The sequence below is a fragment of the Vanrija albida genome (assembly GCF_041260175.1).
Source record: "Vanrija albida strain AlHP1 chromosome Unknown contig_1, whole genome shotgun sequence".
Taxonomy (NCBI): domain Eukaryota; kingdom Fungi; phylum Basidiomycota; class Tremellomycetes; order Trichosporonales; family Trichosporonaceae; genus Vanrija; species Vanrija albida.
The window spans coordinates 975,440-997,390 of NW_027191420.1; the positions used below are offsets into that span (position 1 = coordinate 975,440).

The 21,951-nt window shown below is 63.7% G+C and overlaps 10 protein-coding genes across 10 annotated transcripts; 4 read left to right on the forward strand and 6 right to left on the reverse strand.

Annotated features, from left to right (window-relative positions):
* Nucleotides 1-35: 35 nt before the first annotated feature.
* On the forward strand, nucleotides 36-3,911 carry SPT5 (transcription elongation factor spt5; the record flags this gene model as incomplete). Its single annotated transcript, XM_069349070.1, has 8 exons — nucleotides 36-110; nucleotides 165-186; nucleotides 258-265; nucleotides 319-445; nucleotides 495-665; nucleotides 713-951; nucleotides 990-3,155; nucleotides 3,204-3,911. The coding sequence occupies 8 exons, from the start codon at nucleotides 36-38 to the stop codon at nucleotides 3,909-3,911; spliced, it is 3,516 nt and encodes a 1,171-aa protein (XP_069212614.1).
* Nucleotides 3,912-4,049: 138 nt separating this feature from the next.
* spp2 (DNA primase large subunit Spp2) lies at nucleotides 4,050-5,459 on the reverse strand (the record flags this gene model as incomplete). The annotated part of the gene is made up of 1 exon (XM_069349071.1): nucleotides 4,050-5,459. The coding sequence occupies one exon, from the start codon at nucleotides 5,457-5,459 to the stop codon at nucleotides 4,050-4,052; it is 1,410 nt and encodes a 469-aa protein (XP_069212615.1).
* Nucleotides 5,460-5,754: 295 nt separating this feature from the next.
* Nucleotides 5,755-7,379, forward strand: VMA13 (H(+)-transporting V1 sector ATPase subunit H; the record flags this gene model as incomplete). Its single annotated transcript, XM_069349072.1, has 7 exons — nucleotides 5,755-5,847; nucleotides 5,893-5,958; nucleotides 6,031-6,311; nucleotides 6,357-6,533; nucleotides 6,580-6,687; nucleotides 6,726-6,813; nucleotides 6,858-7,379. The coding sequence occupies 7 exons, from the start codon at nucleotides 5,755-5,757 to the stop codon at nucleotides 7,377-7,379; spliced, it is 1,335 nt and encodes a 444-aa protein (XP_069212616.1).
* Nucleotides 7,380-7,845: 466 nt separating this feature from the next.
* Nucleotides 7,846-8,739, reverse strand: Q8F55_000420 (mitochondrial 37S ribosomal protein uS15m; the record flags this gene model as incomplete). The annotated part of the gene is made up of 2 exons (XM_069349073.1): nucleotides 7,846-8,633; nucleotides 8,694-8,739. 2 exons carry the CDS (start codon nucleotides 8,737-8,739, stop codon nucleotides 7,846-7,848), a joined length of 834 nt encoding a protein of 277 aa, XP_069212617.1.
* A 224-nt stretch (nucleotides 8,740-8,963) lies between these two features.
* On the reverse strand, nucleotides 8,964-10,194 carry hrf1 (Protein transport protein yif1; the record flags this gene model as incomplete). The annotated part of the gene is made up of 4 exons (XM_069349074.1): nucleotides 8,964-9,116; nucleotides 9,172-9,268; nucleotides 9,316-9,737; nucleotides 9,775-10,194. The coding sequence occupies 4 exons, from the start codon at nucleotides 10,192-10,194 to the stop codon at nucleotides 8,964-8,966; spliced, it is 1,092 nt and encodes a 363-aa protein (XP_069212618.1).
* A 336-nt stretch (nucleotides 10,195-10,530) lies between these two features.
* On the forward strand, nucleotides 10,531-12,119 carry NOP13 (Nucleolar protein 13; the record flags this gene model as incomplete). Its single annotated transcript, XM_069349075.1, has 3 exons — nucleotides 10,531-11,084; nucleotides 11,125-11,604; nucleotides 11,642-12,119. The coding sequence occupies 3 exons, from the start codon at nucleotides 10,531-10,533 to the stop codon at nucleotides 12,117-12,119; spliced, it is 1,512 nt and encodes a 503-aa protein (XP_069212619.1).
* Nucleotides 12,120-12,793: 674 nt separating this feature from the next.
* Q8F55_000423 (uncharacterized protein) lies at nucleotides 12,794-14,230 on the forward strand (the record flags this gene model as incomplete). Its single annotated transcript, XM_069349076.1, has 4 exons — nucleotides 12,794-13,355; nucleotides 13,416-13,525; nucleotides 13,562-13,739; nucleotides 13,779-14,230. 4 exons carry the CDS (start codon nucleotides 12,794-12,796, stop codon nucleotides 14,228-14,230), a joined length of 1,302 nt encoding a protein of 433 aa, XP_069212620.1.
* A 131-nt stretch (nucleotides 14,231-14,361) lies between these two features.
* Q8F55_000424 (uncharacterized protein) lies at nucleotides 14,362-16,309 on the reverse strand (the record flags this gene model as incomplete). The annotated part of the gene is made up of 3 exons (XM_069349077.1): nucleotides 14,362-15,683; nucleotides 15,731-15,886; nucleotides 15,991-16,309. 3 exons carry the CDS (start codon nucleotides 16,307-16,309, stop codon nucleotides 14,362-14,364), a joined length of 1,797 nt encoding a protein of 598 aa, XP_069212621.1.
* Nucleotides 16,310-16,779: 470 nt separating this feature from the next.
* Q8F55_000425 (uncharacterized protein) lies at nucleotides 16,780-19,465 on the reverse strand (the record flags this gene model as incomplete). The annotated part of the gene is made up of 4 exons (XM_069349078.1): nucleotides 16,780-16,946; nucleotides 17,014-17,214; nucleotides 17,249-19,311; nucleotides 19,347-19,465. The coding sequence occupies 4 exons, from the start codon at nucleotides 19,463-19,465 to the stop codon at nucleotides 16,780-16,782; spliced, it is 2,550 nt and encodes an 849-aa protein (XP_069212622.1).
* Nucleotides 19,466-19,972: 507 nt separating this feature from the next.
* pnk1 (DNA kinase/phosphatase Pnk1) lies at nucleotides 19,973-21,649 on the reverse strand (the record flags this gene model as incomplete). Its single annotated transcript, XM_069349079.1, has 9 exons — nucleotides 19,973-20,210; nucleotides 20,245-20,317; nucleotides 20,365-20,501; nucleotides 20,539-20,611; nucleotides 20,706-20,790; nucleotides 20,846-20,955; nucleotides 20,999-21,116; nucleotides 21,193-21,557; nucleotides 21,598-21,649. The coding sequence occupies 9 exons, from the start codon at nucleotides 21,647-21,649 to the stop codon at nucleotides 19,973-19,975; spliced, it is 1,251 nt and encodes a 416-aa protein (XP_069212623.1).
* Between the last annotated feature and the right edge of the window lie 302 nt (nucleotides 21,650-21,951).

A 21,951-nucleotide genomic window follows, 5' to 3' on the forward strand; every position in this document is an offset into this window, starting at 1 on the left:
ATCAAGCTCACCCCCACGTCCAACGACTCGCAGCCATGTCGGACGACGAGCGGTCATCCTCGGCGGACTTGGATGAGGAGCGCTCTTCTCCCGTTCGCGCAAGGAAGAGGGTGAGTGAAACGCGTGATGGCGCTGGGGTTGGATCGCAGCTCACAACAATACAGCCTAGGGTTGCTGACCCGGACGGTGAGACGAGATCGCTGGCAGGGATGGGAAACGTATGCTGACGTCAACTTTTTCACTGTTATCGCCAACAGAGGAAGAGGTGAGTGGCGACGAGCCGAGTGTCGGGGGAACACTATTGACACCCGGGCCCAGGACGAGCAGGAGCAGCCTCAGCGCGGTGGCGGTGGAGAGGAGGGTGACGAGGGCGAAGAGGGCGACGACGACGACGAGCAGGAAGAGGATGACGAAGAGGACGAGGATGACGAGGATGAGGACGGCGGTGAGCAGCCACTGCAACAAGCGCCTCGCAGATGCTAACATTCGGTCAGATCAGCACAAGAACAAGGTGACTACCACGCGCCCCGTGTCCACGACTCCAAGCTCACACATGCAGCGTCATAAGCAGCACCGCCGTAAAAAGACGAACCGTTTCCTCGATGTCGAAGCCGTTGTCGATGATGACGAGGAAGAAGAGGACGAGGATGACAACTACGAGGATGGTGAGGACTTTGATGAGGCGTTTGCTGCTTTGGCTAACGGGAAACAGTGAGGGAGTTCATCGAGGAGGCGGGTGACGACGGCATCGCCGACGAGGGACACCACCGCCGTCTCGACCGCTCCATCCGTCGGGAGCAGGAGCCCGACATCGATGAGATTCTCAAGGGCATCAAGGAGCGACACGCGCACGGCCGCCAGGCAAAGTACAATGCCGAAAGCGACCAGATCCCCCAGCGTCTGCTCATGCCTGGTGTCGATGACCCGAGCCTGTGGCAGATTCGCATCAAGGTGAGCACGCGCAGAGGGTATTGGGCTGACCCCACCAGGCTGGCCGCGAACGCTCGATTACCGCATCCATCTTCCGCAAGGTTTTCGCGAATGCGTTTAGTGCCAACCCGCATGATGTCCTCTCAGTCTTCTATCGCGACTCGCTCCCAGGCATACTCTACCTCGAAGCCAGGCAGGCTGCCGCTGTTACCGCCGCCGTGGAAGGCATCGTCGGCGTCTACATGTCACGCGGCGTGCAGCTCGTCCCTATCGAGGAGATGGCCCCGCTTCTCCGCATCAAGAAGAAGGAGATCAACCTCGTGCCGGGCATGTGGGTTCGTCTCAAGCGTGGCAGGTATACTGGCGATTTGGCCCAGGTCATCGACACGGACCAGTTGACGAGTGGTGTCGTCGGTGTCAAGTTTGTTCCACGCATCGACTTGACGCCTCGCGAGAAGAAGCAGGAGCGTATCACCAACGGCAAGGGTGGCCTAGGAGGCAGCTTCCGGCCACCTCAGCGCCTCTTCAACTTTGACGAAGTGCGCAAGATCTACGGCAGCCAGGTGCGCGGTTCAGCGGGAGGCGCCACCATCTTTGACGGCGACGAATACAAAAACGGCTACTGCCTCAAAGACATCAAGTTAAACTTGCTCACAACCGAAGAGGTCAACCCGTCCCTCGCAGAGGTTGCGCAATTCGAGGACGGCAACACGAGCAAGCTCGACTTGACTGCAATTGCCGAGGCCAACCGCAACTTGACTTCTTCATTCGTTACCCCCGGCGACAAGGTTGAAGTCTTCGAGGGCGAGTTGGCAGGCCTGCTTGGTTCTGTCGAGACCATTGCTGCCGACACCATCTCCATCAAGGCTATTGGCGGCGAAATCCACGGCCAGATTGTCGAGGTCCCCTCCCGCAGTGTGCGTAAAAAGTTCGATGTCGGAGATCACGTCAAGATCACTTCTGGCAAGAATGCCGATGTGTCGGGTATGGTTGTCGAGGTCAAGGGTGACGTTGTCACCCTCATGTCCGACCAGGGCGAGCAGGAGCTCAAGGCCTTCTCCAAGGACATCCGCAAGGCCGCAGACATTGCCGGCGGCTCGGAGCCTACAGGTCTGTTTGACCTGCGCGACCTCGTCATGCTCGACTCGACGACCGCCGCAGTTATCGTCAAGATTGAGGGCAGATCGTTGCGTGTCGTGGACCAAAACGGAATCTCGCGCCTGGTCAGCTCAAACGAGGTGTCGCTTCGTCGTGATAACGCACGGTACGCGGTGGCCACCGACTCAGCAGGCAACGACATGAAGGTTGGCGACGCGATGAAGGAGGTCGATGGCGATTACCGCCGCGGAGAAGTCATCAACATCTCGCGATCTTTGTTCGTCTTCCTGCACAACCGCGACTACCCCGAGAACTCTGGCGTCTTTGTCGCCCGCGCGTCGTCGCTCGTGTCGGTCACGCCAAAGTCTGCCACCAGCGACCTGACCAAGATGAACCCTGCTCTCAACGCGCAGCTTCCACAGGGCGGTGCCAGCCTCATGCCACCTCCTGCATTCGGAGGAAACCGCAGGCTGATCAACACGCCCGTTGTTGTCACAAAGCAGACCTACAAGGGTCTCGTGGGAGTCATCAAAGACGTTGTCGGCGAGAAGTGTCGAGTGGAGCTCGCCACCAACAACAAGACGATTCTGGTCGCCACGGCCTTCCTCAAGCGCAAGGACCCCAAGACTGGTGTCACGTCGCCTCTGGAGGTCGGTGGTGGTGGTGGTGGTGGTGGTGGTGGCTATAACGGCGGCGGCGGTTACAACAGGGGTCCGCCTGGTGGTGGCTACGACGCCAACCCGTATGGCGGCATGCCTCCTCCAAACGGCGGCGCTACACCCGGTCGCTTCGGTCAGACTCCCAACCCATACGGCTCTGGTGGCTTTGGCAAGACGCCGAACCCGTACGCGTCGGGCGGCAAGACGCCGGGTGGCTGGGGTGCCGGTGGAAAGACGCCTGGACCTGGATGGGCGGGCAGTGGCGGCAAGACGCCAGGCTGGGCCGGTGGTGGCGGCAAGACGCCTGGTTGGGCTGGTACTGGTGGAGGACGGACGCCTGCCCCGTCGTACGGTGGTGACGGTGGAAGGACGCCGGGTTGGGGTGGTGCCGGATTCGGCGGCAAGACACCAAACGCGTACAGTGCGCCTACGCCTGGTGCCGGGTACAACGACCCCGGAACATCAAGGGTGAGTGTGGTAGTTGGCTTGCGCAGAAGGGACGCTGACATGACCTAGGGCCCCATGTCTGCACCGACACCATACGGCAGTGGGCCTTCCAACCCGTATAGTGCCCCTACTCCTGGTGCGGCATTGAGTGCGCCTACTCCGGCCCCGCCTGGAGGTTTCAGCGCGCCGACTCCTTACTCTGCACCCACGCCTGGAGCTGGCCTCTCGGCACCGACTCCGGGCGCCGGCCTGTCTGCACCAACTCCGGGTGCGGGACTGTCGGCTCCAACACCTGGTGGCCTTCCGTTTGGAGCACCAACACCGTTCGGCGCACCCACGCCATTCGGAGGAGCTGCTCCAAGTGCTCCTACTGCAACCGGCGTTGCTTGGGACTGGGCTCTCGACTTCCGCAACGTTCTCGTCAAGGTTGGAAAGTCTCAGAAGATTGGCTCTCGCAACCCGCTGCACTTCCGACGAGGCGAGCTTGAGGGCCAGATCCTGGGCATCGAGTCGACAACAGCCGAGAACGTCATCTGTCGCCTCATCTCCAATCCGTCCGAGACTATTGAGATCCCGGCAGAGTACCTCCTGCCCGTGCGCCCCGATGGCTCGGGCCAGATGGTCATCTTTATCGGCGGCGACATCAGCCTGCGTGGTCAGCAGCGCATGACGTACATCAAGGACCAGGAGCAGTGGATGATGGAGCAGGACGCGTCGGATGTGGTTCCTCTTGTCATGGACGAGCAGAGTCTGGCGCGTATCTGGAAGTCCGACTAGGCGTCTAGTGTAGTTTGCATGTGACATCGAGTGGTTTAGTAAAGCAATAGTGAGGGTATCATATGCACAGTGAGCTCTGATTCATGCCTATGTGTGGGGTGGTGGTGTCTACTTTGTGCTACTACAGCTGCTCTCTGTCTACCTGTCCGATCGGCTCCTTCTGTCCCTGTCGTAGTCTCTATCTCTGTCGCGGCGGTCGCGGTCGTCTCTGCGATCGTCGCGTCGGTCGTCGCGGCGGTCGTCACGGCGGTCGTCGCGCCTGTCGCGATAGTCGCGCGAGTCTTCTCGGCGGTCGCGGTCGTCGCGACGGTCCCGCTCGCGGTCTCGGCGATCCGACCCGCCGTTGCGATCACGATAACGGTCGCGGTCGCCGCCACGATCCCTGTGCCGCTCCGCCTCGCGGGCCTCGCGGGCCTTGCGCCGCGCGCGCTCCTCGTCCGTCTCGTAATCTCTCCTCCTATCGTCTCTCCTGTCGTCCCTCCTGTCATCCCTCCCGTCGTCCCTCGCGTCACGGCGCTTGGAATCCCGCCCGCTATCGTAGTTGTCGTCATCGTCGTCGCGGCGTCGCCTGCGCCCGCCGTCGCTGTCGTCCCCGCGCGACGAGCCAGCAGGCGTAACGCTGCCCGACTCGTCGCCGCGCTTGACGAGCAGGTTGCTCGCGTTGAACCCGCGGCCGCCGCGCGTCGCGAACGCCTCGCGGCGCTTCTTGTTGCCGTCCTTCTTGCGGCTCGACGGCGGGACCTCGGACGTCAGCGCCGTCGCGCCGAGACCCAGCAGCGCCGGCCGCGGCTTGGGCACGTGCAGCGGCGTGTCCTTCTTCGGGTCGTACCCCATCCCACGGAGGATGGCCGCGCCAAACGCCTCGACGGGGATAGCGGCGTAGTCGTCCAGGCTCGACTCTTCGGGCAGTGCGCCGAGGTCGCGCGCGAGCGCGTCCGCCTCGGTGGGAAAGTTGCGCGCATCGGTCGCCGACGCAATCACCAGGTCCTTGTGCGTATCGGTTTCGGGCTCTACGTTGCCGGCGAGTACGGCACGCAGTGCCTGCTCGTCGAGCGAGAGCGCCTCGACGTCGGGCTTGATGTCGGGCTTGACGTCCTCGGGTTCGGCGCCGTTCGTGGCTGGTGCCGGTGGTGGAGGGGCGGCCGCTTCCTTCTCCTCCTTCTTGACGAAGCGCAGACCGGAGCGCTGGGGCTCATCGCCGATACGTTCGGGAGTGCCGTCGGCCTCGTCTTTCCCGCCCTCGGTGAGGTAGGTCGGCACGGCGCGGCGCGTCACCTCGCGCCAGTCCTTGTTGGGCTGTGGCGCGATGACGAGCGGTGGGGGCGAGCGGCGCGTCCCAATCGCGCGACCGTTGCCGAACCCCTCAATCCGCTCGTCCTCCTTCTGCTTTTTCGGCTTGGGGCGGCCGAACGAGTGCTCGTCGTCGTCGTCCTCGCGGTCGTCGTCGTGGAACATGCGCTGGCTCGGCGCGTTCCAGTTGCCCTGCCGCGGCCTGGAGGAGGAGGAGGCGCCCGGCGGGCGGATGGTGAGCGACACGGGCGTGCTCATGGTGTCTGCCCGTGTTTTTGAGGTGATGGGGAGAGGTGTTGGGTCGATGTCGAGATGGCAATGTTTTGTAGGTTGTGGGTGGCGACCGAGTTGAAACATGGCAGGTGCCACTGCTTGTTGGCTCCCCCCCATTTGGCTCACCGTCATCGCCCAGTCACAGCACCCCGTGCCGCTCGCTGGCTGCAGCCGCCCGCCGCCGTGATCATCGACGAGCGTCACCTTCCATCGCATCTCTGTGCATTGCCCAGCGGTCACTACTCCTCGCACGCCGCTTCATCGCAACGACCGAGACACCATGGCAGTCGTAGCAGCAATCCCCCCGCCCTTCTTCTCGCCCTACCTGGACGACCAGCTCTCAAAGCTCGCGGCCAAGCAGATCCCCTGGGAGGTGAGTACCGCTGCAGTGCCGCAAGGGCCGTGCTTACCGTCATAGGGCTACCAGCGCGCCAAGCTCCTCTCGCAGGAGGAGTGCACTCTTCTCCGCTCGCTCGAGAAGCTCGTGAGTGGTTCACGGCGGGGCTTACGCCTGCCCGCGCACTCCCAGCCACAACCGTACTGACCACGTTCCAAGCCTATCAACCAGCGCGGCCAGGTCTTCGAGAAGCAGGGCCCCCAGTATGCCAAGCTCTACATCGACCTTCTGCGCAAGCTTCAGCGTGTCGACACGGTCCAGGCCGTGCTCGTGTCCATCTCCAACATGCTCGCCGACCAGAGCACGATTGCCTACTTCCACGACCTGAGCAAGACGGACGCGCAGGACCCGTACCAGCCGATTGTCAAGTGCCTGACCATGGACACTGACGAGGAGTTTGTGCATCTCGAGAGCTTGAGAATACTTGCTCTGCTTATCGCGTGGGTGTCGAGGTGGAGTGTAGGCGGACGACACTGACCCCGCAGCACCGACGACAAGGACTTCCCTCCCGAGCTCGTCAACACTTTCCTCTCCTCTGTCTCGTCGATCCTCAACGGGTCCCGCGTGCAGCCCCGCGATGTCGCGGCCCAGGTCCTGAACGCTGTCCTCGGCAAGAAGCAGTTCCGCACCGCTGTGTGGAAGGAGGGCGAGTGTATCTCTGGGTAGGTTTCCAGTTCCGTATTATGTGACTACCTACTAACTCGCCAGCCTTGTCAAGTGGCTCAAGCAGAACCCCCAGCCTCAGCAGCAGTACAGCGCCATCTCGTGCATCTGGCAGCTCTCGTTTGAGCAGGCCGCCGCTGATGGTCTCGACAAGTGGGTGGGCGCTTTGGAGCAGGAACTAACCCATGCAGGAAGTACGACATTGTCGCCCTCTTCATCGACATTGCCAAGAACGCTGTCAAGGAGAAGGTTATCCGTGTTGTGGTGGCAACTTTCCGTGTACGTCGGCTGCCACGAACGTCGCAAAGAAGCTGACCATTCAGAACCTCCTGACCATCTCCCCTGCGGCCAACCTCCCCTCCATGTTCGTGGTCCGCCTTGCGGCGTTCGTCGACTCGCTCCTCGAGCGCAAGTGGTCGGATGAGGACGTTGTCGAGGACCTCAACTACCTCAAGGACGAGCTCAAGGCGCGCTTCGACGGCCTGACCACGTACGACGAGTACACGTCTGAGCTCGAGTCTGGCCACCTGGTCTGGTCGCCAGCGCACGAGTCGGACGACTTCTGGCGCCTCAACACGTCGCGCCTTATCAACGAGAACAACGGCCGGTCGGTTAGGCGCCTGGTCGAGATTCTCAAGACGAGCCGCGACCCACTGGTGCTGGCGGTGGCTGCCAACGATGTCGGCAAGTTTGTTAAGTATGGCGGCGACAAGGCCAAGTCGCTCCTCACCGAGCTCCAGGGCAAGACGCGCGTGATGGAGCTCATGACGAATGAGAACCCGGATGTGAGGTATCAGTCGCTTATTGCTGTGCAGCAGCTCATGAGCCAGAGCTGGCTTAGTTAAATGTAGTTTTTAGAGTGCGTATGTTATGGTCTGTTCAGCGCGGGCTTGCGGGCGAGGTTTGGACTGGACAGGCTGGACAGGCAGCGATCTCTCAGTCCACAGTCGGCCTGCGGCGCCGAGCAATTGTTTGGCGAGCTCTCTCGCAGACGCATATTCCTGTCTGCTTCCCCGTGATTGCCCGACCTATTGCCCCGCCCGCCACACCAGAGAAACAAATGCAACATATGCAACATACAGCACGGTACATGGTATTGGTGGTATCGTACTGACTGACCCTGGTCGTTGTCAGCGCTGTTCGCGTGTAACCAGAGGAGGAGGGGGGAGGAAGAAGAACGTCAGACGTAAAAAGATAACAGCTTTGCCGCAAGCGGCTCAGGCTCATTAAATCAGGTTTGGTAAAAAACATCACTCGAGAGATGGGGGTGGGGGGAGGGGGGCACACAACAAAGACCCACCTTTACTTCTTCTACATGCCAACCTTGACCTCACCCTCGACGGCGCGCCGTGTGAGGCCGAGGTCCTTGAGGAGCGCGTCGTAGGCGACCTCGTCGCGGCGCTTAAAGTACTTGAGCACGCTGGCGCGCTTGTGGACCAGGATGCGGAGGTTGCGGCGGTTCTGCGTGTCGCGCGAGTTGAAGCCCGTCTGGAGGTGCTCGTGGAGGTTGCGGATCTTGTAGGTGAGGAGCGCCGCCTGGACCTCTGAGCTGCCCGTGTCGAGGCCGCCCGACGCCGTTTTCCGGCCAAACTCCTCGGCGATCCGCTGCCTGTTGACCACGTTGATGCCCTCCTTGTCCGAGTTGCGCAGGTCGAGGATGCGGCGCAGCGTCTCGGTCTGCTGCTCCTGGTCGGCGGCGACGGCCGCGCTCGCGGCCGGCCGCTCGGGGTCAAAGGCGAGGGCGGTAGTCGCCGAGGGGACGGCGCCGAAGAGCAGCTCCCTGTCGGCCGCGCTCAGCCCGGGGAGGTAGTGCGCGGGCTCCTCGCCAGCGGCGTAGTTTGGCGGCGCGGCGTACCACACGTCCTCGGCCTTGAGGACGACACGCTGCAGCCGCGAGCCCTCGTACAGCGCCGACGGGTCGCCGTTGAGCGGGGACCCGAGGACGGGGTCCGACGTCTCGGCCTCCCACTGCTGGGCGAGCGCCTCGCGCTTAGCTAGCGACTTGGCCTTCTTGCGGCGCGCATTCTCCTTTGCGCTCGAGGCCGAGGCGACAGCGCTGGCGCTGAAGGACCGCGAGGGGCCGGCGACGCTCGAGATGACTGAGGGGGGTTAGCGATGGCCCGGGGTGGGGGACCAGATTCGGTCCACGCCCTACTCACGCCCTGCGACACGCCCGCGCACACTTGAGAGAGAGGAAAGAGACATGGCGAGATGCTGCAAAGTGCAAGCAAAGTATGTCGAGGATGAATGGCTGCCGCTGCCTCGCTCGCACCCAAACGGCCTCCAACTCCTGACTTTTCCGTCCTCCGCCTGGCGACTCCGGCGATTTGGTACCACGTGGCGGAAGCGGCCTTTGTGGCGCCTAGTGATGGGGTGTAACTCCAGCATGCATCTCATGCTCTGTTCTACTCCGCCTATGCATATGATTTCTACACCAGGCTCAGGAGCCCCATCCACAGCGCCTGCGCCATCGCGACGACAAACAGGAACTGAATACGCCGGCTGCGCTGTCCGGGCGACAGCGTTGCCGCCGTCGCCGAGGTGTTTGGATCGGGAAGCAGCACGTACTTGAGCGATCGCAGCTGGGTAGCGTTAGCGGGCACAGCAGCAGCCGGTGATCATGCAGCCTGTACTCACCAAGAAAAAGGCGTTGGCGCAGAATGTGTAGAAGAAGGTCGCGCCAGTGACCGCCCAGCCGACGTTGAGGAACGACACGAGGATGGTGGCAATGATGCTGCGGCCATTAGCATGGGTAGAAGACCCAGTGGAGAGGCTACCCACCCAACAAACTTGTATCCGCCGTAGCCCAGCAGCTCGACGCCGCTGGCACCGCCGCCGCGCACGTCGAGGAGGTAACAACCGAGCTTGATGACAACAAACTCGGTGACAACCACACCGATGGCCTTGGAGAGCGAGAGGCCGAGCACCTCGGGGTCGAAGCGGGACTGCAGACCCGAGGCGAGCGTGGCAAGCAGCGTGTAGGTCACAAGCGCCATGGTCGGGATGTAGAGATCAGGCGCGTTGATGTCATCTCTTGGCGGAGCCCACTGGTCGACGCTGCCGTTGTCGCCCGTCCGGCGGATCTGGCGTCCCCACGGCCTATGCCTCCAGGGGAACAGCACAAGGCGGAGCTTGCGAAGCACATACGAGTTGGTGACCGAGAAGCACGTCTTGACGAGCGGCAGGGGGATGTACCGATGGAGCTGCAAGTCAGGCCATGCTCTGCCGACGCTCACTCACGTTCTTCTCCACGTAGTCCTGGCCTGCCTGCACGGCGCCGCCGGCAAACTGCAAGCCCATTTGGGCCGTCGCGTCGTTCATACCTGGCCACCCGCCAAAGTTGTTGTTGTTGCCGTATCCCATGGCGGCGTTAGGGCCGGCCGCGCCGAACCCGCGCGCATGTGCCGGGCCGCCGACGCCGGGGTTGTACGCCGAGGTGGAAGCCGCACCGTGGTGCTGCTGGTGCTGCTGCTGTTGCTGCTGGTCGACGGGCGGCGACGAGTATCGCTGGTAGCCGCCGTCATCCTGGCTGAGGCGCCCCGTGATCGAGTAGGGCGAGGACGCCGAGCTGCGTCCTGGTGTGTGAGGTGGCTCTGGGGGCGGGTATGCCGGGTGTGTTGGCTTTGGGTGTTGCAATGGTGGGGGTGAACGGGATGACATGAAGGGCGGTTGAGCCATTGCTTTTGGGTGGGAGGTGCCGAGATGAGTTGTTAGCGTGTGCGTGGAGTGAGCAGTTGGGTGAGATGGGTGTCCAAGTCGGAGGCGGCACGCTGGCGGAGGCGAGTTGGCAGGCGCGCTGGCACTTGCGTTGGCTGTTGGGCTGTCATGACGCGTGGCTCACTCCCCACGTGGCAACACGTGGCTTCAGATTGCAAGCCATTATTCTCCCCAACATTACCCCTTATTAATCCCAAAATGTTGATCTCACTCCCACTCTAGACGTCACGGCTGTAGCAATCTTCATCGCGATCGCGACACACGCTCACAGCACGCACAATGGCCGACGACAGCAGCAGCAAGTCACGCAAGTCGGGAAGGACGCCAGAGCAGGAGGCGGCGCGCGCAGCCCGCAAGGCCGCCAAGAAGGCCGCCGCCGAGGGAGCAGCAGCTCCTGCTGAGGCGCCCTCCACCGAAGCCGGCTCCAAGAAGCGCCGCGCCGAGGACGAGGGGGACAGCGCCGACCTGCTCGAGATCGACCTTGCCGCCGAGGCACCAATGTCCAAGGCCGAGATCCGTGCGGCCCGCAAGCGTGCCAAGCGCGGCGACGCGCCTCTGGAGCGCTCGAGCAAGCCGGTCGGCGAGAACGACAAGGACGCCGGCGACGAGACCAAGCGGCACACGGGCGAGAAGGCGCGCAAGGAGAAGGAGCCCAAGGCCACCAAGGGCGAGTGGTCGGTCTGGGTTGGCAACATTGCGTTCCGGACCACACCGGACAGCCTCAAGGAGTTTGTCGAGAAGGGCATCGTCGAGCTCGGTGGCGAGCCCGACGCCGTCACGCGTGTCAACCTGCCTAAGAAGCCAGGAAACGGTACTTTCGCGGCCAACAAGGGGTGAGTGGGAGAGGGCTATTGGCTGTGCTAACGGTGGCAGCTTCGCGTACGTTGACCTCAAGACCGAGGCCCTGCAGGCGCTTGCGATCGGGCTGAGCGAGAGGCCGTTTGACGGACGCCGCCTCTTGATCAAGGCTGGTAACGACCACAAGGCCAACCCAGACGCTCGCACGCCCAAGCCCTCGACTTCGGCCCCTGGAAACGACCGCATCCTCGCCCAGGCGACCCAGAAGCACCCCGAGAGTGCCACACTGTTCATCGGAAACCTGCCATTCGACACCACTGAGGACGAGCTTCGTGACCTGGTGGAGGGCAATGCTGAGGACGTTGAGGAGGATGAGGAGGAGAAGGAGGAGGAGGAAGAGAAGGAGGAGGAGGGAGAGGGAGGGGAGGGTGCCGAGGACGAGGACGGAGAGGCCAAGCCCAAGGCCCCCGCGGCCATGTCTAGCCGCTCGGGCATCAAGTCTGGCCTCATCAAGACGCGTCTCGCGCAATTCGAGGACACTGGTCGTTGCAAGGGGTGAGTGGCGCAGCGACGGCCTTATCTAACGCCACAGCTTTGCCTTCTGGGACTTCAAGTCGGCGTTGCACGCCAAGCGAGCAGTTCTCAACCGCAAGAACCACTACCTCCGTGGTAACAGGTTGAACCTGCAGTTTGCGAGCGAGGAGGCGCAAAAGCGCTCGGGCGGACGCCGTGGAGACGGCGGTGGACGCGGTCGTGGCGGTGCCCGCGGTGGCGGACGTGGTGGACGGCCGCAGCGCGAGCCACGGTACTTTGAGCAGGAGGGCGGCGATGAGGCGGCAAGGCCGAGCGGCACCGACTTTGAGTCTGAACGCGGTGCGCAGGCGCGTATTGCCGCGTCGTTCATCTCTGGCGGCGATGAGGCCGCGACATCGGACCAGCCTCGTGGCGACAAGCGCGGCAAGAAGTGGGAGTCGAAGGGACGACAGGCGCCTGGTGCCGCTCTTGCCATGGCCAAGCGCGAAAAGGTTGGCATTGTAGAGTCGCAGGGATCCAAGGTTACGTTTGACTAGTGTTGTGTTCATTCCTATGCATAGAGGCCGTTGCATTTAGCCCGCGGCGACTTGATAATGGCCGCCGCCTCGGTGGTAGTGGTGGGTTTGGTAACCTACATAGTGAAATCTGGTTCCGCCCCGAATTCAAGTTGACCTCGGCAGCGTCACCAGTTGCGACAGAGCCGACCGGCGGGGGTAGGAGGAGGGGGGAGCCCAGTCGAGCGAGCCTGCCCCGAGTCACTCTCTCAACGATCAGCCCAATGTTTTAATCCTCGACTTTGTCATTCTCCTGTTCAGTTGTTCTTGTTCTCGTACACCCAGCAGCAGCACGGCAGCAGTCGACGCACCCTCGCTCGACAAGCCTGGATTTACTCCACGCTGCCGCCGCCGCGCTTATTCCCTCCCCTCTATTCCTTATCCACCGACTCGGTCCGCTAGTGGTCTTGTGCCCAGTCGACCACCTCTCCGGCAACCTGGTCATCCCCAAGCCGACAATTCCGCAGCCCCTCTCCAGAGCGACTTGGTCACTCGTGACTCGCACTGCAACGACTCGACCTACCGCCGCGCCGCTGTGAGCGACGCGAGCGCGTCCTACACTCTCTTCCCCCTTCTCTGTGCGTACCCCAGCTCGCTCGATAAGCCGCACCCTAACACTATCAGACACCACGCCAAGGCTCTAGACCAGCCTGGCGATGGTATCCCCCCTCTCGCATGATGGCAGCGCCGAGGCGACGACCTCGCGAGGAGCGGTGGTAACCGCGTCGCCATTGGAGCCAGCGTCTTCGTCATCATTGGCCCTGAGTTCGACCCACGCCTCGGCGCCTGCCGACCCGCCATTGTTCTCGGTCGGCAACCCCGGGCCCAGCTCGAGCTCGGGAGCTGGCGGCGGCTACGGCGGCGGGGACGGGCACTACCGCGCAGCTGCCGACGGCAGCCCGCGGCGCGGCCGGTTCCACGTTCCTGACGGCTTGCACTCGATGGTCGCTGGTGCGGGAGCTGGCCTCGTGTCGTCTATCGCAACGTGCCCGCTCGACGTGGTTAAGACGACACTGCAGGCGCAGAGCATCCCCAAGGACCAGCCGGGCTACGAAGGGGTCACCAAGACGTGCATGCGGATTTATCGCCTCAGCGGTGTTCGCGGCTTCTACCGCGGCCTGGGACCGACGATTGCGGGCTACCTGCCGACGTGGGGCATCTACTTCACCGTCTATGACTTTATCAAGGACCGTATGGCGAGGGGGCTTGCAGCGAGTGGTGAGTGACCGTTGGGAGCGCCATGGGGACATTGAAGGGAAGACCGACTGACTCTCTCAGGACGACCAGAGAAGTACCCCTCTTTGATTCATGTGACGGCGGCGATGACGGCGGGTGCGACGGGCACAATCTTGACTAACCCGCTGTGGGTGGTCAAGACGAGATTTATGGTGGGTGGTCACGTCGAAGCCAAACTTACCCGACAGGCCCAGGCTGTCCTGCCACCAGACGCTCCGCGCTACCGCACGACGTGGGACGCGATCAAGACGATCTACCGCACCGAGGGCTTGTCGGCCTTCTACAAGGGCTTGATACCCAGTTTGTTTGGCGTCACGCACGTTGCCGTGCAGTTTGGCCTGTATGAGAAGACCAAGACGGCGATGGGTGGGTGAAGGAGGAGGGAGGGAGGTGCTGACTTTGCAGCACACGACGGGCAGCCCCTGACGCCGACGTCGATTCTTGCAGCGTCTGCGTTCTCCAAGATGATCGCGTCGCTGGCAACATACCCGCACGAGGTGCTGCGCACGCGGATGCAGGTGCGCCGGGCGGTCCGGCCACCACCACCTCCGCCACCATACGTCGGGCACCCGGCGCGGGCGACTCCTGGCCCTGCGACGCTGTACTCGCCGCTGGTGACGGGGTCTACGCCACCCCTGGTGCACTCTATGGGCGACGCTGCGGACGGGCCGCAGTCGCTGCGCAAGACGGGGTGGAGCCCGAAGAAGGGGGGGATTGTGGACACGTTCCGCAAGATTTATAGGCAGGACGGGTGGCAGGGCTTCTACCGGGGGCTGAGCATCAACCTGGTCCGCACTGTGCCAAGCAGCGCTGTGACCATGCTTACATATGAGCTGATCATGCGTAATCTATCATGAATCCGGGCATTGATTAGAGTACAGTGGGGGCGAGCGGCGTAGCCGCGAGCGAGGGGGGGGAGGGGGCTAGAGGCTGAGAGTGCTAACAGCTATGGGGAGATGTCCAACTACTAACTGTGACGACGCCGAGCCTACTTGCGGAACGCCTTGGCAATGCCCTCGGCGACAGCGACAAAGGCCATGGCCCCAGGGTCGGGGGGCATGACCGTGTCTGTCCTGTCGCCGACGTACGCCGCGCGGCCGAGCTTCGCCGTGAGGGTGGCGGTCGCCTCGCCGCCCTTCCTGCTGGCCGCGGCCGCGGCGTCGAGGTCTGCCGTCTCGGCGAGCACGCGCGCGAAGGGGATGAGCGCGTCCATGACGGTGCGGTGACCCTCGCGCGCGGCGGTGCGCTGGCCGAGGGTATCGAGCGCGGCGAGCGCGACGCGGCCGAAGAGCGCCGGCCCAACCTCGGGCTGGGGGCTCGCCGCTGCCTCCTCCATGAGCGCGTTGGTCAAGCCCGCGAGGAAGATGGAGAAAATCGCGCCGAGCGTGCCGCCGCACGCCTCGTCGATGATCTCTGTGAGCGCGCGGAACAGCGCCACGAGCGCGCCACTGCGCCCGAGCCCGCCCTCCACGGCCGCGAGGACCGCGCGCCCGCCGTTCTCGCACGTCTCGCCGCAGTCGCCGTCGCCGACGATCGTGTCCCACTTTGTCAGGGCCGGCTCGAGCGCGACGACGTCGGCCGCGGCCGTCGTGAGCGCGCGCTGGATCGCGCCGGGGTCGCCTCGCAGCTCTGGCCCGGCCGGCGGCTCGGCCCTCTCCTCGGCCGCGACCTCCGTGAACTTGTCGGTGCGGGTGCGGGCCGCGAGCCCCTTGGCAGCGGGCCAGATGCGGTCCTGTGCCGGCCAAGCGCTGCTCGCGTGCGGCGCGTCGATGTACTCGACCAGCTTGGGGACCGCGACGCCGGTGTCGGCGGCGACATTCGTCAGATTGAGCAGGCTGATGCTGATGCCGGGCATGTTCATGCTGCCCATGAAGACGCCGTTGAAGATGCGCAGCGGGACGATGCCCCGCCCCTCGAGCTGGACGAGGCACTCGTCGACGACTGCGCCCATCTCGAGCGCGCTCATCCCGCCCTGGTTGTTGACGAAGAGGACGAGCTCGTCGCCGTCGGCAAAGGGCACGAAGCTGCGCTCCGGGTCGTCCTGGCGCAGGATGAGGTCGAGCATCTGCGCGATCAGGTCCTCCGGGCTCGGCTGCGGGATGTTGTACACGCCCGTCTCGTTGTGCAGGCCCAGCCCGATCTCGATGCGCCCGGCGGGGATCTGCGCAAACTCGCCCGAGCGGCCCGGGACGTGGCAGTGGTCGAGGGCCATGCACACGCTGCCCATGTTGGCTGAGAGGGAGCGGCCGAGGGCGACGAGGGGGTGGAAGGGTGTACCGGCCTCGCTGGCGGCCCCCATGATCTTGCAGACTGTATCGTCAGCACGCGACTCGGCAGGTAGCCACAGCCACACTCACCCAGGATGACGCCGGCCAAGCACCGCCGCCCCACCATCTTGCCCCGGCTGTGCGGGACGCTCACGTCGTCGCCGACGACGACAATCTCGACGTTGTCGATGCCCTGCGCCTGCGCCATGAGCTTGGCCAGGCCGAAGTGGAGGTTGTCGCCGGTGTCTGGGGGCGTGAGCGGGGCTCGGTGTCGTGTGACGGACGGGTCGGGGCCGTGGCGCTCCGTCCTCCTTCCCCCCCTCGAGCTCGCAGCTACGCCGCTCACTTACAATTCGTGATGATCAAAATCACCCCCTCGTCACTCGGCACGGCCTTGATCGCGCCCATGACCTGCTTCGCCGACGGGCTGGCAAACACGTCGCCCGCCACGGCGGCGGTGAGCAACCCGGCGCCGACGAACCCCACCGTGCCCGGCTCGTGCCCGCTCCCGCCGCCGCAGATGAGCGACACTTTCGAGCGGTCAGCGTCGGCGCGGTACACGACGCGCAGGGACGGGATGAGCGACAGCGCGGGGTGCGCGGCGACCAGGCCGCGCAGGCTGCGCGCGACGAGCGTCGTGTGGTCGTTGAAGATGTGTCGGTCGGTCATTGCGGGGGTTTGGGGGTTGCTCTGGACGAGGGCCAGCTAGATAAGGCAGAGCGCGTGCGGCGCGCACGCTCCATGCACGCACGCCGCCGCACCTCTTCCCCGCATCGGCTGAGACTGCAACTGGACCGCTGCTGCATGTCCCCCATGACGACCACCGTATCATCCGAAACGGACATAGGCCCGGCTGGGCACACTTCGGCCCGGAGTGGAATTAAGCCTGCGTGCCGCTCAGTGCCTCACTGCCACTTGGCCGACCGGTCGGCTTCTTCCCTGCTCCATTCCGGACCTCGCGGGTGTTATGCACGTCGCACCCGGCGGCCACTTGGCACTGCGAGTGGCGACTCTGCCAGAAGCACCCTACATACACACACTCTGGTACAATGGTACAAACGGGACTATACACGCTGCAGTACTTGCCCGGCGGCGCCTCGCACGCCGCATCGGCCCACACACCCCGCCGGCCCACACACCTACTCTGCCACCGGCGACACCGGGTCCGTGCCGAGCACTCCCCCGATGTCACCACCCACCCCACCCCCCAGCGCCATGAGGCGCGCAAAGTCAAAGCTGTCCGCCGGCGTCTCGTTGTACACGCCGACCGAGTATCCGCTCAGCAGGTCGGAAAGCCAGAGTGAGCCTGGGGTGTGAGCATTGGTCCATGGCACCCACGCCGCATTGTTCCGTGGCAACCACGCCTCACTCACCACTCCCGTCCGCCGCATCCCCCTCCCCCTCCCCCTTGATGCTCTGCCGCGCCGCCGAATTCCGCATAGACGTCTCGGTCGCCGGCGCAATGTCGTGCGGGTGGTTCGGGTCGCTGATGAAGCGCTGGAGCATGCCCTGGTCCGGGAGCGAGATGAACGTGCGCTTCGACGCCGCCGCGTTGCGCAGAGAGATGCCAGAGCCTGCCGTCAGCCACACCCACTCGTCTCCACTCACGTTTCTGAAGCAGCGACGCGACGTAGCTCGCGCCCGCCCACGCCGTCTCGATACTCAGAATCGCCTTGAGCAGCGCCGTAAAGTTCTGCCGAGTCATCGACACGAGGAACAGCTCGCTCGCGTTCCCTTCCGCCTCGCTCGCCTGTGCCGCGCGCATCTCGTGGATCAGCGCCATGGCCGCCACGTACAGCGGCTGCACGACCACCGGCGACGCAATGTACGACGTGTGGCCCACCAGATCCGCAAACACCATGCACTCGCAGATCTGGCGGCTGCTCGCGATCGCGAGCCGCACGTTGCGGGGCATGCTGCGGCCGAGCGGCGTCTCGACGCCCGACGGCGACTTGAGCAGGTCGGGGTGGTACACGAGCGCCAGGACCGCGTTGGCCCAGAGATGCAGCGACAAAAACGTCCCGCCGTTGCCACGCGAGTGCTGGTGCTTGAAATTGTCGGCGCTCCACTTCATCGCGTCGGGCAGCGCGGCGTAGAAGCTGACCAGGCGCGCCTGGAGCTCGGCGAGGCGCTCGGCCAGCGGCTCGTCGGACGCCACCAGCGTCCGTGCGTGGCCCCGCCGCCCGTTAAGCACGTTGCTTATCCGCCCGCACAGCACCATCAGCCGCACGAGGTACACGTACGGCACGGGCTGGACAGGCTCGTCGAGCGGCTTGTCGTCGCGCGCACGGTCCGGGAAGAAGTCGGCGTTCTCAGGCAGCGGGATCTCGATCATGTCTTCGGGGATGCTGGCTGGGCGGCCCGTCGCAAACGCCACGACGCGGTCCGTCACGAACAGGTTCCAGAACAGGAGGCGGATGCGCACGAGGTGCGCAGGGGATTCAAAGATCTCGCTGTTCTCGTGCATCCCCAGGTCGATGGCCATGCGGATCGCCATCCCGCTGTACTGCCACAGGCCGGATTCGGATCCCTGGCCGTAGCATGCCCAGGCGAGGAGCAGCAGGCCAGTGACCACGTCATATGCCGGGAGGTGCAGCAGGGGCGCGACGAGCTCCTGTGCCTTGGCGACGAACGGCGCGGCGGCGGCCACAGGAGATTCTGTCTTGGTGAACCGCGCGCCGACAGCGAGGATACAGTTGGCGAGGAAGGCGCTCTGCGTCCCCGAGTCGTACCGGATAGTCATGCGCCTGCGGCTCACACTTGGGAAGTGGCACGCGACGTTCTCTGTAAACTTGTCGAATATTGGGTCCCAGACGTGGCGGTGGGGCAGACCGTTCGCGTCCCAAAGGTCCACCGGCGCAGGCGGCGGGCCCATCGACGTCTGCGGCGACGCCGCCACTTCCTCGGACGCGGCGGTAGGGGTATGCCCTGACCCCTTCTTCTGCAGCTTGAGCGAGATGCGATTGATGCCTGGGTGGATGGCGGTCGAGCCCGAAAAGCGGTAGTACCACAGCTCGAGGTCGTCGCCAGCGTTTGGGTCGCCAGAGACGTAAGCCTGCTGGTTCTCGAGCGCCTGGAGCAGGCGGAGGTCGGTGCCGGGCGAGTTGTCGTCGAGGAAGCCAGCGAGGGTCGGGTCCAGCTTGGTAGGCGCCGACGTCGACGCGTTCAATCCCGTACCAGACTGCACCGCCGCGCTGAGCACGTTGGGTGCCGGCGCGCCGAGCACGTCGAACGAGAAGACGTCGGGCGCCACCACGTCGGGGAGGAAGTTGGCCGGCCAGGTAAAGCTCGCCGCTGATGATGTGATGGCCCACGGGTCAATTGTGTCGCGCCCCAGGCTTGGTGAGGGGAGCGGGATGGCCGAAACCGAGGGGATAGTCGACGAGACGCCAGACGACGAGCCGGACGTCGCTAGCGAGAGGCGCGAGGGCGCGATGGAGCCGAGGCCGCCGAGCGAGATGGCCGTCTGCGCAGCCTCCTCCTGCCGCCGCGCCTCCTCCATCTCGCGCCGCGTGCGCTTTCGTCTGCGGCCCGCGGGCCACTCGCACTTTGCACTCGTCTTGCTACACGCCGAGCAGACGGGCTTTTCGCCGCTGCACCGGATCCGCTTCGCGCGGCAGTAGAAGCATGCGAGCTGGACGCGCCCGATGCCCTCGTCGGCGTCGCGTTTCCTGCCGTCAGCGAGAGCCTCCCCTCGCCACCCTACCTGTCACCGGTGCCGTTCGACGTGTTTTCCTTCTTGGGGCCGTCCCCACGGCCCCCAGCGGACTCGTCTCCGCTCGGAGTGGAGGCGTCGGTCATGGCCGAAGAGTCGCGTTTGCTCATTCTGGAGTCTCTGCTGGTCGGAGCGAGGTGGTAGGGGTCGTCGTCGCCATCAAGCACAGCGCTGCTGGGCGAGTCAATGTGAACACGATAATGTTGTGGAGAGAACAACGGGTCAGACGAGTCGGGAGCCGGTGGGGATAGTGGGGAAACGACTGCGGGGCGGCTGAGTAAAGAGGTCGAGGTCGAATAGAATCCGCCATTAACCGTTAGTTACCAGGGTCCAAGGGCAGCAACGGCGACTCCAGGTGGAGGTTCTGCTGAGCTGCCCTAAATGAATCCTGGAATTCGGTATCCGACAACCGAACGCGTCTGGGCATTGGAGCTTGGCAGCACAACCGCAGGCCTGGTCAGTTTGTCCAGTGGAGGCGTCAAGGGCGGGAGAGGGTGTCACCGGGCAGGGGATGTGGGGGATCTTGGCCGGCGGCTCGCGGCTCGTGGCGGTGGCGGCGGCCGGGTTCTGGAAGGGACGTGACATTCATGACGGGCGCGTTCTGCCGCACCTCTGCTCTATTGCAGGTATCGGTCCCAGAGCTTGCGCTGCTCTTCATCGCCCTCCCACACAAAGTTGACGGTTCGAATCTCCTCGAACCCTTCGCCCAGCTTGGGCACTTCAAAGTCGGCAGTGTAGCTGCCGAAGGCCAAGGCAGGCAACAGCTCGCGTTTGGGCTCGTCGGCTGGAGCGTGCAATGCGCGGTACACGTTGTTGTGCTTTGCGAGCTCTGGAGGGGTCGTGAAGTGGAACAGCCTGCCGTCAGCCGGGGCCACATGCCTCTGCCTACCTGATAGGGACGCCTTGCTCCTTTGCCAACGCCACATACACCGCCCGGGTCGCCTTGTTCCGGTTCGTGTTGTCTGACATTAGCACCGGCGCATCACCCACCGAGCGGTGGCCGACTCACCTATGACCACCGACTTGCCCTCTTCCAACTTCTTGCGCGCTGCTCTGACACACGCATCCCTCGTCCGAAGTGTGTCCTGGTTGATGTGCTCGTAAGACGCAAAGTGACGGCGATAGAAGCTCGTCTTGCCGGAGGCGCTAAGGGTTGGCGGTGAACCACAGGGGTAGCACTCACGGAATGCCAGTGAACACCACTATCTCCTTTTTATCGCGCGCAATAGGTGTGTTAGATGGGACAACTGGCGGCACTTGCTTGGTCAGCATATGTAGCTACATGTCCGCCATCATATGACGAACGTGCACCTCCGCGGCCACATGACGACCGGATCGGTCATTTCTTACAATTGTCCTGTAGTGCGGGCGAGTCGGACGGCCGAAAGGAGTCTGGGGGATGGGGGTATGCCTTGGTCTCGCCCAGGAAGTGCTCCTGCAGACATGTTAGATATGAATGTTGCTGAGTGCGGAGAACTACCGCTACTCACTTCCGGCGTGTAGAACTTGATTCCAGCATTAAGGGCCATGGTGAGGTCGGTGTTATTATGGTCCCTCTTTCGGCCCGCCGCGTCGCCGACGTAAACAACCTTGTCCATGTCTATCTTATCAGCACGGGTGTGGGCATGGCGCGTGCTACGCACCGATGTTCCAGCCCTTGTCCTTGTACAGCTTCGCAACAAAGTCGAACATGCCAGTGTGTGGCTTGCGGTAAATGTCCTTCTCCAGGGCGCCAAGCACGCGAAAGGGGAGGTCGCCGAGCTGAACCAGGGAGTTAGCCTGTACTGTACACGGGGAGAAGCCCGCCACAGAGTGACTGTGCTGTCGCTCGGCTCACCTTGGCTGAAATCAACGGCAGCTTCGCGCGCCACTCGTTGCGAATCTTTGGCGCCTTGTGCCCCTGGTTGCTGAGGACAATGACATGTTTGCCACTCTTGATCTCGTCCTTGATATGCTTTGGCACAAGAGGGTTCCACCACATCCAGTCGTTGCGGTCCTTGGGGAACTTGGCACCGCTGCTCGGCTTGATCAGCGTGCCGTCGAGGTCGTAGAGGACGAGCTCGACTGGCGTGGCCGGTGGCGCGCCCTCGAGTGGGTCGAGGTAATGGTAGTGTACAAGGGACGGGGATGCATTGGTGTCGAACGTTCCGCGCGATGGCCCGGCGCCGCTTCCTCCTGCCGGCTGTGTGAAGAAGGAGTGGACTGGGGTGTGAGCTGAGAAGCAAGATGTAAGCAAGCTCACCCTTCTTGGCGGGGGGAGCTGAGCCCGACGAGCTTCGCTTCACTTCCTTCATCAGCACCGAGTTTGACGTGATTGGGCGTTACCGACTTGTCAAGAAAGTGAACAGAGCAAGTGTTGCTTTGAAAGAAGTCGCGCGTACAGGATGTTGACTGGACTAGTTACTCTACGCACCCATTCCTCGTCGATCGCGCCGTATCTGACGCTCGAAGTGGAGGTGGGTGAGGCGGGCTGGGCGGGCGGCCCGGACGGGATCAAAATGCCACGTGGTCGAACATTGTCGATTCGGCAGGCCGCCAGAGATCCCAGAGATCTCGAGTCGGCAAGTGGAGAGATGGACGTCCACCGCGGTAACGA